The sequence below is a fragment of the Pleuronectes platessa genome, chromosome 7 (genome assembly GCF_947347685.1).
Source record: "Pleuronectes platessa chromosome 7, fPlePla1.1, whole genome shotgun sequence".
NCBI lineage: Eukaryota > Metazoa > Chordata > Actinopteri > Pleuronectiformes > Pleuronectidae > Pleuronectes > Pleuronectes platessa.
In genome coordinates this window covers 17,084,264-17,103,081 of record NC_070632.1, presented here as the reverse complement: position 1 = coordinate 17,103,081, position 18,818 = coordinate 17,084,264, and the positions used below count along the sequence as shown (strand labels likewise).

Sequence of the window (18,818 nt, the reverse complement as noted above, 5' to 3'; positions counted from 1 at the left end):
CTTTTTTTTTGTGGCTATGCTCTGGGCAGATTTAAGCATTTTGCCTCATGGGAATGCAGGTAGGAATTTCCTGGTTAGTATTTATTTAAAGCCCAGTGTGATGTGTCACTGAAGCTGTTGTGCAATCACTGGGAGCAGCTTTGGAGAAAAGGCTGCTGTCATCTGCTGCTTTCTTTCTCAGGCGATAATTCATGGATATTAAAGAAGAATGTGTGTGCAGTTTAGTGCAGATCAAAATAAAAATCTGGACATAATTATCAAATATATTAATATAAAAAAGGTATATTAAATCTGGCTGTTGGAGCTTCTTTGTCTGTTAGTTAGAGACATTACAGAAAAAGGACTGGACATATTTCCACAAAGCTTGGTGGAAGGATGTGGTATGGGTCGGGGGGGAACCTGATACATTTTGGTGCGGATCGGGATGAGAGGGCAGATCCGGGTTTGATATCTCCTGCTATTCTAGTGTTTGTTGTAGCAGATTGTTGCTGCTTCTCGGAGTGATTGTGCTCGTTAACTGCAAATAATAATATGAAACTCAGATCAGAGAACATGTTTTCATCTGGGTCTTTTGTACAGACGTGCATTACTTACCATGTCTTTTGGGGCAGAGACAGAGTGATGCGTCTCCAGTCTTTGAACTCTGAGGGGTGGTAGACGCTCGGGGCTGTAAACTCAGCGCAGCTTGTCATGCCGGGCAGACAGGCCTAGGTGAAGGCAATGAGAGGTTTTATTATGGTACACTTTTTATGCTTCTCTAAATGTTCATTTCTCAAAATCAAATAAACAAGTTATATTTATTATTGTGGATTTTGCTTCTTTAAAAACAACACAATAATCTTTAAATGTCATTAGGCGTCATCAGCCCCTCAGTATGTGCAAATAAAAGGCTAATTCAGGATTAGAGTATCTCTGACCTTGAACACTGGAAGACAAGCGAGGATTAACAGGACAGGACATCCAGAGAGTTACATTCTGCACTTGCCAGATGACTGCATTTTCATGCACGAGAGAATTAGAGAAAACTCGCTGATTCATTACGCCCCATTCAATTTCGAAGGAATTAAAAATCCTGGCAGATACTTGGCGCCTTATGAATATTTATGAGCCAGTTGTGATCACAGAAAGTCCTTGTGGAATCATGGGAAGATAATCGGCTTGCTGATTCAAGTGTTGTCATGTATTTGCTGATAGCAGGATGATAAAAAGTAACTGCAATGATTTCTCATCTGAAACAAAGTGTCACATTTAAGGGATGTCATTATTTACTCATTATTACTGAAGCTGTAATAGGTTAATCAATATTCATGTTCATGAATAAATGAGAAGTTTCCTCCTCTCTCTTCTTCTACAAGTCTGCTAGTTATAAACAAACGTGTGGGTTGGGCTGTTTAAACAAAAGAGGTTGGATGTTAACACCTCTCATGAGGAGCCAGGGCGGACAGGTGCAATGCTCCTACCTCTTTGACCAGGTGCCAGGTGAGGCCGTGATTCGTAGAGAACTCCAGGCGAACCTGTGTGTCAATGTGGGGAGAGGGCTCGCGGCCACAGCCCATGACCAGTGAGAACTGCAGGCTGTAAGAGGCCCCGATCTGCATCGACTGCGTTTCCACATAACGGATGCTGGAGCCAGGGCTGGGCTCACCAGAGAAACTGGAGGATGACCGGGAGGAAATCATGTGTCAGACATTGTTAAACATAACCTCAAAGCCAGCAAGTTTCACAAATAACAAAATACAATATTAGACAATTTAATCCGAAGCGTCAGGACTTTGAAGATTCTGCAGGAAACTATTACACGCTGAACGTAGGGGAAACCCCTGCACTTAATCAAACCCAGTTGACACAATTCTTAAAAGTAAAAACAAGCTAATCTGAATCACATTACCAACTGCTGATCCATATATTATCTCTACTGACCCATATTATCGGAGCATTGAGGCCAGTTACCTGAGTGTCCAGTCATGCTGGCAGTAGGGTTGGACGTGGCCGAGATAGAAACCCAGACTCTGGGTGACGTCAAGCACGTTGCTGAAGTCCAGACTTATGGTGTTGAACAGCACAGAGGTCATGCTGATTTCATCCAGGGCCCACACATCCTGACTGCGGCCCGAGTGGTACGGCTGCCACCAGCGAAACTGCACGCCGAACTTACGAGCACCAGCCGGGAGTTCAACAGATACAATCCTAATGGGGACAAAATTATTGTAAACTGGCCTTCAATGGCCACATTGATATAAATGTAAAGATGGGGGGTATATTGCTGGCAGTAACAATAATGCTGAACATTTCATCTGGGATTAATCAAACACACTGACTGAGCGTAGACTCAGCCTTTGACTTGGATATAACAATGCGATGCAGGGTTTCCTATACTATGAACACACCCCCTTTCAAACTTGATGACATCATGAGGGGTCTAGGCCCTAACCCTATATAGTAAGAACTTGTTCTTGTGCCTTTCACTAAATTGGTGCCTGGAACTTGCCCCTGACTCACTGACCAGCGTTGGCCTTCCTCTGTTGGCTGATGAAGAGTTCTGAGACCTGGGCTGTGCATCTGGAAGTCAGCCCACTTTGTCTTCATTACTCACTTATATGACTTAACCTGACTCAATGGGTCCCAGTGGCTTACACCTTCAGTAAACCATTAGCAGTGCAAATGTGTGTTAATGGACTCTTAGTGTCTCTATGGAATCATACGCATACCAGCCTGTGCACACACACACTATAACACACGGCAGGTACCTTGGCTCATGGAAGCCTTGGTAAGCGTAGTGCTGCAGCAGTGTCCAGGTGATGCCGTTGTCTGAGGAGTAATGTAGCAGGACGCCCTCTCCGGGCTGGTCTGGAGCGGGACATGAGCTCAGGGTGCTGCGACTGCCCAGCCGAAGAGTGAACTGCAGGTACCTGCAAAGAAGCAAAGTGAGGAGATGAAAACAAGGACGGGACGAGTCGGTTGGGATGACAAGGGGAGCAGCGGTAGAGACGTACATAGTGAGCAAAAATGGTAATGACACAGAGAGAGAGGAAAGAGCAGGTTGACAAATGAGAAGAAAGTAAGGTGAGTAAGAGTGTGTTCAGGAAGGAGAGTAGAGAGAGAGAGAGAGAGAGAGAGAGAGAGAGAGAGAGAGAGAGAGAGAGAGAGAGGGGTAAAAGGGTAGATAAACAGACAGTAGAGTAGAGCGAAGAGGTGGGAGGAAAGTGGCAGGATGATGGATGAGATGATTAAATGAATGAGGACAAAATTAGATGAGAGTAGGTGGAGGAAAGGAAAGAATAAGACAGAGAGAGTGCGAATGAGAGTCAGAGTTCATATCTGTGTACTCATGTTAACAGCACATAGTCCTGATTTAGTGTGAGCTTCGGAATTCTTATGTTTTTATTCATGTTTTGGCAATAATATTATAATCTACTGTAACACTAATGTAATATTTATAATAATTTCCACTTTCAGTCACTCTCCCCCTTCTAGTTTTCTCTGTCTTTGGCAGAGCTGCACTTTCCTTAGTGCTGCAGTTTCCTCTTTCATGCAGCTGTTCACTCGATCAACCAAGAAAATAGCATTAAACACGGCCATCAGGTGGCACACTGAGAGCCGCAACAGGCATAATCAATCCAGCACAGATGCCGTAGCCAAATTCATCTCTCCTGCTCTCTTTTTCTCTCTCACATTTATCCCGTGCTTTCATTTCTCCTCTCATCTGCAGCCCTCCCCATAATCATAATCCATCTACCAGGGAGGAAAAGAGAGTATGAGGGAAAGAGGGGATTGATGAAGCAGGAGAATGGATATCAACTGAAGATAGGACACAATTTTACAAGTAATCTGCTGATGGAAAGATGTTTTCCTTGTGTGCATGTATGTAACAACATACTCGCACAAGAGCACACACATGGGTTACTTTCAATCTTTTGCCTTCATGTTAATGAAACAAGCTCATTTTTGTATTGACAAAAAAAGATAACCCTAATTAATTGATTCAAAAAAATATGTAATTTGTCAGCTTTTCCATTACCTGGCCTGGGAGCTGTCTAACGGAGCCGTGACCAAATGCCTCCTGCTGTCCCTGTTGAAGACCAGAGCCTTGCCACTGGCCAGCACCCCACAGCCGAAGCTGACCTCGGCCCCGCGCAGGGAAGAGAAACTGTGGTAGGAAGAGAGGCGTGGACTGGAGAAGCCCTCGGACAGGAAGGCTGGGAAGGTCTGGGAGGCAAGCTCACAGGCTGGGCCGCTAAAGCCTGGGTCACATCTGGGAGGAGAGGAGAGGAGAGGAGAGGAGAGGAGAGGAGAGGAGAGGAGAGGAGAGGAGAGGAAGACAGGTAAGATATTAAAAAGATTGACGAATATAATGACAAAAAGTAGACAGAGATAATGAAATTCCATTAATAAATCACAAGCATAATACAATTTGATTAATTTTGAATGGTGATTGGTGCTTGGAGGCATTAGGTGGATAATGAGCAGACTCTTACTGGTTTTATTTGGTTTAATAAAAAGCAGATCCTTACTTGCAGCCTGTGCGGGAACAATGTCCTCTCCCGGAGCAGAAACGTAGACAGGCTGGACCAACATACACTGAAAAATAAATGAAGAGTCATAAATATTTTTTGATGGATGGTTGAGCTATAATAATCTTAGATGGCCCTGGACACATGTGTGTATTATCTTAGAAGATGTAAAATAGAGATAAGATATCAATAGAAGAAAAGGTGTAGCAACCCTGACTCCATTTACCCTTGGTGACATGTTTGTGGAATTTTCTTTTATTCTAATGTTTCACTGTATAATATGTTTGACAGTTACAAGTTGGAGCCTGTCCGAGGCCTTTCACAGTTTAACTGCATTGGACAATAAAACCTTGAGTCTTCAGCCACCACGATATAAACACTTGAACCATGTGAACTGTTTAGCTCTAACCATTGTCTATGGCCCACATGTTGCTCGTTCCAGTGCCGGACTGCTTCCAGCGAAACCGTGTCATCTCTGACAGAGCAGCATTGGGCAGAGGGATAGAGATTCTTGTCCATCTGCAGAAGTGCGACAGTATGTTCAGGTAGATGTACACAATATCATCAGAAAATGATCGATAGATGTGCATTCCCATTCATACCCGCTGTAGTTGTCGGAGGAGTAGATGGTGCTGTGAGGTAGATGGGGTCCAGCGCAGAGCTCTGGCAGACACTCAGTGTGAAGCAGGGACCATGAGCGACCGTGGTTGGTGGAGAACTCCAGGCTGACGCTGATAAAAGTGAACAAAGGAGGTTTTAAGCTCAACATTTGAAAAACAGAATTTGATTTTCACAGATCACTCAACTCAGAAAATCTTTCCTGAGACCCCACAGTGATATCTGTCTCTTTCAATCTGTCGTCTGCAACTTTTGCTTTCAATGGCTGCAGCTGCTAAAAACTAAGGCCAAATTTGCCAATTTTTTGCAAGATACTGATTCTCAGAAGCATTATAGAATTTTCCCTATCACATTCTTGTGTGCACCATTTACCATTTTTACCGCCAAATGCATGTGTGAACCTTCAGGTGTCTAGATCTCCTTTGTTGCAGCATATTTTTGTGATTTTCACTATATAGGAGGCCATATTTTCAGAAGAAGCACTGGCACACCCAGTTTTACAGTGTGCCTCACCTGTTGGCCGGCTGGTACGACCCACAGCCGAGGTTGATGGAGAACTGAGCGACATGTGTCTGCGTGCCAGGCAGCACAGGGAGCAGCTGCATGAAGTCCACGGCCCAGACGTGGCGGTTGGCCCCCCCATGTGATCGCTGCTCCAGGCAGAACTGGGTGACTGGTGTTTGTAGCTCAGTGGGCAGCACCACCGATACCTCCGCAGGAGTCTGAGAAGAGAAATGAACGATATAAGGAATCGATCGCTTATTTACTCAATCGAACAACATTTTTATTGATGACATGTCAAAAGATAGTAAAAATTGCAATTAGTTAACATCACAATTCCCCAAAGTTCAATTCTAAAAACCAAGTGACAGTCATTTCAATATAGATAATTCATTATACACACAATTAATGATGTAAGAAAAGAAAAGAAAAGCAGCAAATCCTCACGGAGTAGTAACATTTTCAGCTCTAAGTGAAATATACATTATAATAAAATCTGTTTACAAAATAAAGCCTCATATGGATACATAGATAAATTAGAAATTCAAAATAATTTGAATGATTTCATAGAAATAAACTGGCACTGGATGTTTGAGGGACATTCTTTCATGTGTGAATATGTTGTTTAAGTCTCACCCTGTAAGAAGAGTATGGAAGCGTGTCGAGCACCACACGTTCCCTTCTGCCTTCAGACCTCCCAAACAGAATGACATCATTCTCATGGGACTCTCCTGGATCACATTCGCCACCACCTATACACAACACACCTTAATAAGTTCATGCAAAGTAACTCACAAGTGCAACAAAAATACCAGTGAGGTTGCCATACAGAATAAGACCATTACTGTGAGTGATGGATTACTACATGTTAACCTCACTCTTTCTTGACCCAAATAAATGACAGAGAATGATGGAATGGGGGATTTTCCATACCCATGGTGAAGTAGAAGCGGAGGTTTCCATAAGACGTGGTGTCGAGGTATGGGGTGCACACCCGCCTCCGGCCCTCCTTCTCAAACACAAGGGCCGAGCCCGACTCAATCTCTCCACACTGGGTCCCATAAACAGCTCCCTCTATGTCCCAGCTGGATCAAACACACAGACAGGGCGGGTAGGTTCAGTAAGGAAAATACTATATATTTATTTTAGAGGTGGGTGTTACCTCGAGTGTATGATGCACATGTCGTCTACGGTCACATCACTGACTGTTTAACAACCTGGTTGAACGCCAGCAACGCTAAAACTTTTAGAGTCTTTGAAGAAAAGAACACGTCAAGTCCTTGACTGTAAACCAGCACATTTTCATCATCGCTCAGCAATAAAACTGTCACCTATTACGTGCTCCTGTGTTGCCTGTTTAAAAATATTACTGATATATAACACAATGGTGTCCTGAATTGTGCTTTTTGCTATAATTATTGTTCTCTTCTGTTTTTATTTTTGCTCGTCATGCCTATAAAAGATCACAGCGACTTTGTAATTTTAATCTTATATTTACATATTCTGTTTTGAGGGTGACTTTGTAACAGACAAAAACAGCCTCTTGGCTAACTCTGGTGCATTTACAGCAATGTTTATTAATGTGCACTATCCCTGCTGAATAAAACAATAAAAAAAAAATGGAAAGAGACAGGATTTCAACAACATTAATAATTAGAAAAAAAGTTACTAAAGCAAAGTAGATGATGTGTTACTCGTCATAACCTATAGGTAACTCATTGGTAATGTTTACACAGTCAGCGGATGATTTTCTCAATTGAATGTGCATATATTATATACAGACAAAAAACAGAAAAGGAAACAACATTATTTGTAAATTTGAAGCAAAGCAAAATATCAACTTTAACACTACCATACTGAATCACAACGCTGATTTTGATGCCTCATTTCAGTGTCTGAGAGTTGTCCTGCTTACAAGCAACATAAACATCACCACACATTTGTACTTAACATTTAGCTGTGGTGGTAACACACTCTCTACATAGCTCTGGCAGCATATGTAATGTTAGCCTACAGATAGATAGTCGCTACTTCAAACTCCAGTCGGCATGACAAAATGCCTCAAGCTAAATGGCTAAAACTGTGGTATTTTATTTCAGGTATAAAAGGATTCAGACACCACATGCATCAAATAATTGAAAATAATTCTGTGTATAGGGAGTGACACCACAAACTCAATGAAGCACCTGGTGAAGCACGGATACATTTGAAAGCAGAGTGATGCACCATGAAAGACTGTTTGTGTGACCCCATGCCAAGCACATCAGCCGGCAGTGTGGGCGTCCCAGGCCCCAACGGTGGCGAGACAATTGATGAAGAGCGTTGGATCTTGAGTCATTTCCTGTATTAAACACTCAATCTGTGTTAAGGGTTAAATTAGTGTAGTTAGGTTAGTAAAGTATACTTTAAATTATCAATAGTTATTTTATTTTATTTCAAGTAACAATTAACCTAAGTAATAAAAAAGTATTATTCTCTGATACTCTATCTTCTAATTATCGACGGTTGCTTGGTGTTTTTTTGCACTGTTCAGACAAGGGAACTGTTGTTAAAGTATTGATTTAGCACTGGTGTCCCCCCCAAAAAAACGATACCCAACCCTAATTAACACTTATGTTCATAGATTGCCTCTTTTAAACGTCATCTCCTCTGGACTATTACTGAAGTCAGGAAACAGTTGCCAGAATTCACATCTTGCCGGCCAACAAACACACAATCCCAGAAATACTGAATAACTCACCTGGAAAGACAGCTGATGCATAAAGAACACACACCTGCAGACGCACACTTGCGCACAGCGGAGAGAGGCTCCTCATTAGCACTGACAGAAGTTAACTCAGTGTGTCAGCCCTCTCCTGCGTTCCTCTGCCCCTCCCTCTCCTTCCTTCTCCCCCCCACTGCTTCCTCTCTGTTCTCTGTCATACAGCGTATAGGCTGCTGTGCTTCTGTCATAGCTGGTGTTGGGTTAAATGACACTTAGGGGTGTGCGCCGTCACCATAAAACCCTTTCCTGCTTACTTCACGCATGTGTCAGCCTGTGACACCTGGCGGGGGAGAGAGTATGCGGGTGCAGCGTGTTGGCGTGCTGCAGGGAAGGCGTGAGGGTACAGGGGGACTGTGGAAACACACTCTTGTTCGAGGGTCCTTCTCATTAATGGAAAATGTAGTGACAGACCTGGTGCATGAGGCCCGTTAATTACTCTCAGGCAGAAACACGATCTATCATCCGTCTCGATTCTCTCTCCACCTCTCACAGTGCTTCTGACAGGGTTTCCTTGCTTTTTGGCTGTCCGGTGTATATTTGTGTGTTTGTGTTTGCTTGCATATGTGTGTGTGTCGCACTCTGAACAGATGGGCCGCTGTCTTTGCCGCATTCAGAGTCGAGGCATTCACCTGTGTGAGCTTGACGCAACACACTGCATGTTGCATACTTGACATATGACAATTGACAGGTGTCAGAGCTCATGTATATATGAACCCAGAGGAACCCCAGAGGACCTGGTGATGTTCCTCTCCATCAACTCTCCCTTTCCAAACTTATATAGTTTGGTTTTGTAATATATTTTCATCATTTAACACCATAAAAGGATAGCGCCTCAGTTCTGGCAACAAATTTCAGTTTTACTGCATTAACTTCATTGCTGTCGACTAAACTCCCCCTCAGCATCAGGTCAGCTGAGTCACTGCCAAATTTTAAAAGCCTTTAAAAAAAAAACGATAAATCTGTATAGACTGGCATTTTTATAAAGTATTAATCCGGTGGTTATACTCAGCTTTAATTACCCAGTTTGACCTTCTCCTGTAATTGTTTTGTCTTTTATGGCATTCTATTTTAATGTACACCCTGTGGTTGTGAAGGGTGCAGTAGAAATACAGTGACTCATTCAATTCATAACGAAATGTATATGAGATGATCAAGACAGCTGGGTGGGGACCAGTTAGACCTATTCCACGGTCGCACATATGTGAATATGAAGTGAATATCGTGGGTCAAGGTTCACAAAAGTTCAACTTGCGATCACTGTGGTTTTTATTCACGCTGTCAAGTGCAAAGATTCCAAGCAAATGGGAGGCGAATGTTCGCCACTGATTTGATCATTTGTGACTCTTGAAATACATTATTATTCATTGAAATAGTCCCAGGAGAGGCAAAATACATTGTGGGAGCACTCTTAACCTGGAAAAAATTGTCCCTCTTTATTGTTTTTTGTCCCAACTGTTCATGAACTTTAGGAAGAAGGATATTATTTATCATGAAAATTTAAACTGTCAAATGTTTTAGTAAATGTCTCTTATCTGCTTCAAATGCTAAGCCAATATAAATATTTTTACATATTGAGAGTTCTGCAGAAAACACTCTTTGTAGGTGGTTGTTTTCAAACAATGTATCAGTTTTACAGGGATTTTGTAAGGTGCCTTAGGTCTTAATGGTTTATATATGAGTATTATCTTGACTTACTTTGATGGCAGGCTCTCAAAGTCTTCCTCCCAGTAGCTCCTTCCCTCTTCCCTGTGCAGATCAATGTCTCTGGTGGAGGCGAAGCTGTGGCCAACGCCCTCACCACCATGGAAATACAGAGCATTGCCCTCAGACTGACAGGAGTGCTGGCCAATAAGAACACAGGCGTTAAAACATGCAATGTAAATGTAAATCAATATTCTTGACAACATTACATGATAATGACATTCATTCAACTTTCATCAATAACACTGGTCATTGGGCATTGGTCAACTGCATATATAATGAGAGGGCTGGAGGACATCCACATGTCAGCATACCTTGATGGTAGCTCCAGGGAAGAAGAGCCAGTTAGCAGTGTCTGGGGGGTCTAAGTTGTCCTCCATGAGGGGGGCCCTGTGAGCAGCGTTGACCAGGAGCATGTTGTCCATCCCCCAGCAGGACTCGTAGCCTTCAGGGCCCTGAGGGGCCTCCTGAGACCATCGGAGACGAACGCCTTCAGCTCTTGAGTGGTGTGGCATGGGAAGGAGGTGGATGACGGTGCTGCTGTTGGAGGGGGCTCTAGGAGAGAGAAATGGAGGGTCTCAGTGAATGTGGGGATAGTGGTTGTATTCAATGTAAATTGTATCATGAATTGGTCAAATCAGGCTGAATAGCCGAACATGAACAGATACTACATTCCGCTATGATGGATTGAAAACATTGACTTTATACTAAGATGAACAACAGGTCTCCACTCCAACTATCCAGGATTGATGCCAAAAGATCCTAGATATGAATGTTGCCATTTTGCGTCTTACATCCTTTAACAAATTTAACCTAACTTAAAGGATAAATGGACACTTAGATCAGTCATTTTTGTTTGGTTCATATCCCATCCACTAACATGGAAGAGGCAGGGCTTATGACCTCTACTGCAGCCAGCCACCAGGGGGCGATCTAGAAGCTTTGGTTTCAGATGTTAGGGAGCTGTCAAACCAGGTTTTGCAATGACTCGGCAGGTGATTTAATGTTTTGAACCTATGAGTCGTTTTCTGTGTTTCCACGAAAGCACCACATGCACCAAGAGTCAGCTAAATATAGTTGTTAGAATACAGTGTCTGTTACATTATGTCTCTGTCTGAGAGCTGACAAAGCAAAAAGGAGAGGAAGGGACAGTGCGATGAGAAGCAGGGGGATCTTCCAGACACAAACATGAGACGACTGACAAATTGAGAGGGGGAGGTGTGAATGAGGGAAAAAGAGAGAAGGTGGGTGTTCATAACAGATGGAAGGACTGTGGGACGGATGAGGAAAGGAAGAATGGAAAAGAGGAGAGAGACCTGATCTTCTCCAGTGTGATCCAGTCATCTGAGGAGTTGGCGTTACCACCGAGGCTGTACGACACAGTAATGCTGGGGTCTGAGTAACTGAACCGACAGGAGCCCGAACCTGGGGAACATGAAGACACACAGAAGACAGGCACACAGTGTATGACAGTTACAATATGTCAGCTAGTTAAATTCTTCTCATCAATTGAATTTGATCAGCAGGGCAATGATCCTGTGTGTGCCCCAAGGAGCAGCGAGGCACAACGAGATGGACTCTTCTGACTGATTGCTCCCAAATTTCCTGTTTAAATGGTTTCATAGTGGAACGTAGTGATCGGCAGCTTAACACGTCTGAGAGAAGTTCGGGGTCAGTGTGAACGGGTTGGACAGAGGCGACCAGAGGGGGAGTGCTGCTGTAGGGCCGTGAACTCTGGATAAGTTTGTGAATATGTGAAGATTCTTGTGCATTTCTAGGTTGGATCAGACTATTTTTGCACATTAAAATGTGGTGAGGGAGCAGGCTGGGGTCAAAGGTCGCTAATGGGCAAAGCAGGCAAATCCCCAAGTCCCCACCTTTACTCTCCCCTCCCTCGCTCTCCCCCTGCTGACTGTGTGCAGCGTCCATGTCTCCTCCGTGTCCTGCCGTGCTGTTCCATCCCCACTGAATACAGCTGTGCATTAACCTGCCACCACTAAATTGTGCTGCTCTACTGAACCACTCCATACCCAACACTATACCGCCACAAACACTCCTATTAATCACCTGCAAAGCACGGACAGACAGAGAGAGATGAAAGGACAGGAGAAAGACACTGGGAAGTAGAGAGAATGGTGAGAGGGTTGTTGGGAGTTGTTGATACAGTATGTACTCCTCTTTCCAGCCGAGTTCCCATGAGAACTGGCGGATGCATGTAATGGACATGAAAAATACAACACCACTAAAAACTCTGCCATGGCCTTGTGGGTGTCTTTCCAGAAACTGTAAATCATTCATTCTTGTGATAGGAGGAGAGGAGAGAGAAGAGTGAGACAGAGAGGGAACGTTACGCGGAAACATCCTGTGTACCAGTTGGCTTACTGACATATAACAGAGCAAGAGATGCCTGAGGATGACACAGACATCTGTTGTCCCGGCTCAGATGGCTGCAGGCAGGGCGAAGATATGTGAACAGGGTTTAAGATGTCTCATACATATCTGTCTGTTCCACAAAATCTGCCTCACGCCTCATTTACACAGTCGTTTTTGTCCCTGTAATACAGACAGATATGGACACTGCTGAGATGCTACTGTAAGGCTTTGTGGAATGTGAACCTGGAGCAATATTGGTACAAAATATTTAACTTTCAGATTGTTGGTTAAACAGATTGTTTGTGTCAATTTTATTACTAATAATATATCTATTTACATATACAAATCAAAATGAATAATTAACTCTTGCACATTTATTTAACTTCATTTACATTTTTTGTAGTAATATACAATTATTGAAATTCACAATGTGTTAAACCGGCTGAATAAGTTTATATTTAATTATACAATTACCCAGTTTTTGTAAAAGCAACGACAAACATCTGACTTGAATTAGTCTCTTGGCAATCTCAGAGCTCGGTATTGGCTGATGACAAATTTGTCTCTGGGGCAACGGTCAATATTTTGGTATTTGCACTTTGGACAGGGAGTATTCAGGCAAAACACAAACAGCGATACTTTTTGTAGATGTTATAGGGAAACATTTTAGCAAATCTCTGCATATATTACACATATTCTGCATATTCATTTATAGAATCTATGTAAAGAGATTAGCCTCTTAGCTAATTCATTTTATGCTAACTTCCTGTGGCATAAAAGTGCATGTTAGAAATCCACAGCATACGTCCAATTTCAACATACATGGAGGCATAAAATACCAGAGGGGACACATTTCATGTTCATGTTCGAGTTCATCGTAGTTGTGGAAGCTCTGTGGAAACGAGGTGTTCGTGTAGTGATGTTCGCAGTGCATGTGGAGATAAAATACTCACCCAGGGCAAACTGCAGGACTGAGGCTGTGCTGGTGTTCAGAGGAACAGTTGTCTGGGGAAGATACAGCAATAAATGTGTCACCAACAAATAATTCAATCTCTGTAAAGATTGAAACAATATCGACTTATAACTCAGGGGAAAGAAGGCGAATTGAGATTTGTAACACTTAAGTAGTAAAGTGTGCTCTGTGCTGAGAGCCGAACAGCACAGATTCACTGACTTCCTCTGTTTGAGTTAATGTTATCGGGCCTCATCTAATAATGGAGTCAAGGATATTCAACTTTTCACGTCTGTATCACTGCATTAAATGTCGCAACCTTAAACACTGCAGAGGAGTACAAACATTTTCATCATGTAAATTTACGATATAGAATAAAAAGTCCATTGTGGTTAATCCGTCTCTATATCTGTTACTGTATTTTTGTCTCTCTATAAAAATAAAAATATGTGAGGCTGTGAGAGAGAGAGAGAGAGAGAGAGAGTAAACAGAATGTTTGTGAATGCTTGGATGTGTGTGCTCTGATAGCTGGAGCTGTTTTATTGGCGACTGCCCGTGTGTAAACGTTTCTGTGTTTCCGGATGTTCATGCTTGTTGCACTTGACAGAAGAGCGGCCAGGAAGCGGCATCTAACATTTGGAACAGTGACAGACAAAGCAAATGCTTATCAGAGAAGTAAATAGATTCATGAGGCACTGAACGCTGCTCTGTTGGTGACCGGCTCTCATCTCTTACAGCGTGAACAGTTTGAAATCAACTTCATAACGACACACAAAGGGCATGAATAGCTTTCATTAGCTGTGTGTATATAACACACTTCATACATGATACTATTGTACTTTACTGTGAAATGATCGTACAATTTTCCCTCCTGTTGTCTCTCTGGTTTCACATTCACTTTTAAACACAGCAGTCTACCTCTTTTTCATAAACCTCTATGTCCTGCAGCAACTGGAAATATTGTTTTTGGCTAAAACTGCATGTTAAGCCAAAAAGTAATAAACAGCCACAAACACAGCACTTTTGAATGAAAGGAGACATGTTTTCCCTTTCCTCTAGCGTTATTGTTTTTTTGTGTATACAAAAGTTCTGGAAAGTTAAAAAACACAAAGTCTGTGGTAAAGGGAGTTACTCTTTCCCACAGAAAACTCCTGAAGCTCTAAGTCAGTACTCCAGCTGATATTTCCAGATATTATATTTACATTTGCATGATGCACACATAGCAGCTAATCAGTGATGTCCCCTATTAAAGACAGGGAAAGCGAGCGCAGACACTGACAGGAGGTAAAAGTGAGTGTTTCAGACAGAGGCTGAATAGAGGAGCTGCAGCAATGGACAGTCACCATGCTTTTGTTTTTAGGGTCATACAAATGTCCAGCCCTTCACCCAGATCATAAAATTCTTGGTTAAAAGAGCTCAACAGGGAATTTTTGTACAGTGTAAAGTAAAGTGTGTTTAAACATTACATTTTACTGTGGTCACAGCTAGTACAAGATTTACTGCAGAGGTGGCTGTGGCTACGGAGCGGTTAGTTGCTGGATGTACAGTCAATGGGCCATAAAATGTAAAGTGGTTGCAATGTGGTCAAACGTGGTAGTTACCAGCTCTCGCTCTCCGAAGGGCTCACAGAACGTGACCGCTCTGCCGTGCATCAGCACACCACACAGCTCTCCCACCTCACAGTTACTGCACTCAGACCTGAGGGGAAGAAGAAGAAGAGATGAGAAGAATTAGGAGGAGGAAAAGAAGAAATCTAAGACTAAGTTATGATAAAAGGAGAAGTAGTTGGTGACTGCACCCTTGGTTTACAGGAAACCTTTTCACATACCAGATGCTGGGGTCCAGCTCTGCTTGGAGGTTGGAGTCAAAGTCGTCACGCAGCACAGCATGTTTACCGTTTAGCTCCACTAAACACACACATACACCATATGCTCACAGTTAGACACAATCTGTATGATAACTGGTAATTACATGTTGAAATTAACACATAAATTAGAGTATGCAATGAAACGTAGACTCACCAAGACTTGGTCTCAGTGGGGACTCGGTTGGAGCTGAAACAGAGAAGACGAGAGTACAGGTGAGTAAAGTAACACAGGAAACGCACACACTACAACTTTTCATACCTCTGCAGCTTTGCATTGTGAGTAACATGTCTTAGCTGCAGGGATATGGTCCCACTCTAAAATCATCTCTGAGTGAAACAAACTTTCCCTGTGACCTGGCCCGTCGTCACATCTGCAGTCTCCTGGCTGCTGATGTTAATTCCTCTCAGTAATGAAAGACCAGGCGGCCATGATTAACGGTTCAATGCCAATTAACCGCCATCCTCCCTAGGGGCGCCTGTGAGCTGTAATCTGTGGCCATTGCCTCGCTAACAGACTCAACCATCAGTCTCTCCTGGGGGATACACAGTTCTGAGATGTGGAGGGAGGTGAACAGAGGGTGTAGTGAGTGTTAAGACTAAATTAATCAAACAAAGGTATTAAAAAAGGAAAAACAGTGGTCTTACTTTGGAGCTAACTTACTAAAAACACTTTGCAAAAGAGTCGGCATTCACGTTTGAGCAAACTTCCTTAGAGTGTTTGTGCCTAAAAAGATGGAGGAGGTTGAACAAAGTGAGCTTCAAAGGCCTGGCACAGCGATTCATTTGCATTTGATTATTTTTCAAACTTGTATTCAGTGATGAAATTTCACTGAGCGGCATGTGGTTTTGCTTCCTGAATATATACACCACATACTATCAGAATGCATTTTGTTGACAACATCACCGTATGAAGCAAAAGTAGCACAACTTCCTCCTGGACTGCTCACAGTATATTTGTCTTTCAAAGGACATGATGTTGCTATGATGAAGCAACAGGAGACTAACCCCTGATGAATGAACCAGATGTGCACAGCTCGGACTGTTTCTAAAGCAAAGGGACCTTTTTCAAATTATTACATAAGAAAAAACTTTGACCTTGATGCCAGTTTTTGCAGCAGTTCTTCAAATTATCTGACGACATCCTGAAATACATCCTGTGGTTGTGACAGAGTTCCTGAACCAAACAGGCTCTCCTCTCTTTATCAATATTTCACCATTGTATATCAAGCTTTTTTTTTATTAAATAAAAGAAGCACCTGGGTTGTATCTTTATATTGATGTTTATTCCATCTGTTGATTCATGTTTTAGTCTCTAAATTGCATCATGCATATTTTGAATAGTCGGGCCGAAGTATTTGATATTTCCTTTTTTATCTGCGTCACCGTTGAAGGGCCTTATTTTAACAATAAATGAATCAAGAAACTATTTATTAGTATGTCCAATACTGGTCAAATATATGTGATGCCAGTTGCATCAGGTGCAGAACTTTATTGTGATATTTCAGATTTGGTCTCTGAGAAGATGAAGCAGAAAGCTTAATCACAGTTGTTTTATCTTGTAGATCAAATATCCAGATATTCATATTAGGGAATCTAAGTCATTTTTATTTTAAGCTCAATCACTGTCGAGCGGTGCCGTAGCTTTGACCTCAGTGAACATGTCACCCTTCAGCCGCTGTGAGCCTCTCTACTTTGCTGTGGTAGGTGAGGTGTTTGAAAAGACTGAAGAGAAGGATAATCTGCCACAGTGTTCTCCATCCAGGATGAGCCTGCCCCCCTGATAAGAATCACTGCGATAACACACTGAGGACTCATTCCAAAGTGTCATTTTAAGTTACTTAAGAATCTCTTTCAAACCTTAGAGCGGTTCTCAATGATTCCTCTGATCCCCCCCTAAACAACAGAACGGAAATCCTAAAAATAAGGTGGGATTATTGAAAAAGGGTTTGGTACTCTGGTAATGGCTCTGCAAACTTTGAGCTCAAGCTTCGGTGATAGTTAGCTGCACTAATTTCTCCCCTCGTGGATCTTAATGCTGGGCTCTTAGAAAAGGGTTCACAATGCACGGGGCGGTGGTTAAATTTCACGCTCACTGTAGAAGTTGGAGTCTTAGTGGCCTGTGTGACAGAGCTGGGTGGTTCAGAGGGTGCAACTGCTCTGCTGCTGCTCTGGTGGGCCCTGACGCTCCACTCCACGGCTGTGGCTCAGGCTTGACGATGAAGCCCATTAAAAGCAGATCAAAAGGCCTCCTCCCTCCCTCCCTCCCCCCCCCCTCTCTCTCTCTCTCTCCATCCCTTCCTCCCCCTTATAATCCTGCTGTGATTCAAAACATGTTTAGAGGAGCTATCAATTCAAGTATGTGAAACTCTCTTTCTTGGGGTTTATCTCCATTAAGCAATTATAAAACCAGAACATAAAATGTTTGGCTCAGTTTACGTTAGCATGGGTTGGTGATACAAACTGGACCTGAAAAGAGAGCGTGCACTATCACTCATTCTGGTAATCCACCTTCTCTCTCTGACATAAATGCTTGGTTGATATTCTGCTCTCTACAGTCTCAACAAACCCTTCTAAGTCGTCGCTCCTCTTAGTGAGGCCATTTGGCTGGAGAAAGGCCCAGAAGATTTTTTGGTAGAGGGGGGGTGTTGGATAATCCCCTCAAGCTTCCAAAAAGGCCTCATTTACAGTTTTCTTTCTATGTGCTTCATCGCACTCTCCTGCTGCCTCTCGCACTTTCCTCCCAATCTCTCCCCGCTGCCCACCCCTCCATCCACACCCTTCCTGTCTCTCCTTTGCCGAAGCCCTCTGCGCATCGGGAGCAGACTGTGGCGCTCATTTCACTTGGATTAATCCCCTCTCACTTTCTTAAAGACTTCAATTACTGCCTCCTCTATTAGCGGCTCATCTCTGCTAATGCCTGTATCTCCCTGGCCGGGGCTTATACTCACAAGCATGCAGTGGGACACACACACACACACACACACACACACACACACTCGCAGAAATACACACATACACACAGATGCCCCTACCCCATTTTTGCTATTTCTCTGCTATGCACACGCACACAAATGCACGCGCATAAACAGAGCAACAAAGAGAGGGGGTTCTCAGTAAACTCCACCATGACTGAAATCAGTTGGGTGCTGATGAGCAGGGTTGAGGTGATCCGGGTGGGGACTAAACGAGCATAAGCTTTGGCAGACTCAGACGTCTCAGCACAAAGAGCGCAGGGCACAAGTCATGTTAAATCTTCTCCCCCCTCTTCTCTCCATCTTCCTGCTCTAATCTCCTCTCTCTCTCCTCCTTTTCCTGTTTCACCCACCCTGTAAACCATACCCACTCTTCCGATCTCCCTCGTCCTCCTCTCTTTTCGCTCTTTCTCCCCTCTGTCTGACTCACATCCTTCGCAATGTGGACTGCGTTTGAAGTCGAGTCGCTCCCGTCCAACTGACGGTTGCAATTACTGACTCACCAGGAAGCAAGATGCTGTTGTTTTTCTTCTGCAATGGCTGTAAAGAGAGGGGTTCT

General features: G+C 43.1%; 1 protein-coding gene across 1 annotated transcript in view; it reads right to left on the bottom strand.

Moving 5' to 3' along the window:
- The window catches only part of reln (reelin), a 97,472-nt gene that overhangs the window by 25,144 nt on the left and 53,510 nt on the right, over nucleotides 1-18,818 (bottom strand). The window contains exons 5-22 of the mRNA XM_053427803.1: nucleotides 15,442-15,474; nucleotides 15,249-15,327; nucleotides 15,022-15,118; nucleotides 13,422-13,473; nucleotides 11,412-11,520; nucleotides 10,410-10,650; nucleotides 10,090-10,235; nucleotides 6,564-6,715; nucleotides 6,267-6,382; nucleotides 5,643-5,851; nucleotides 5,114-5,242; nucleotides 4,921-5,030; nucleotides 4,512-4,578; nucleotides 4,019-4,252; nucleotides 2,748-2,909; nucleotides 1,951-2,187; nucleotides 1,461-1,653; nucleotides 595-707 (exon numbers count right to left, since the gene is read on the bottom strand). Coding sequence (XP_053283778.1) covers nucleotides 595-707; nucleotides 1,461-1,653; nucleotides 1,951-2,187; nucleotides 2,748-2,909; nucleotides 4,019-4,252; nucleotides 4,512-4,578; nucleotides 4,921-5,030; nucleotides 5,114-5,242; nucleotides 5,643-5,851; nucleotides 6,267-6,382; nucleotides 6,564-6,715; nucleotides 10,090-10,235; nucleotides 10,410-10,650; nucleotides 11,412-11,520; nucleotides 13,422-13,473; nucleotides 15,022-15,118; nucleotides 15,249-15,327; nucleotides 15,442-15,474 — 2,479 coding nt within the window. The remainder of the gene's footprint in view (nucleotides 1-594; nucleotides 708-1,460; nucleotides 1,654-1,950; nucleotides 2,188-2,747; nucleotides 2,910-4,018; nucleotides 4,253-4,511; nucleotides 4,579-4,920; nucleotides 5,031-5,113; nucleotides 5,243-5,642; nucleotides 5,852-6,266; nucleotides 6,383-6,563; nucleotides 6,716-10,089; nucleotides 10,236-10,409; nucleotides 10,651-11,411; nucleotides 11,521-13,421; nucleotides 13,474-15,021; nucleotides 15,119-15,248; nucleotides 15,328-15,441; nucleotides 15,475-18,818) is intronic.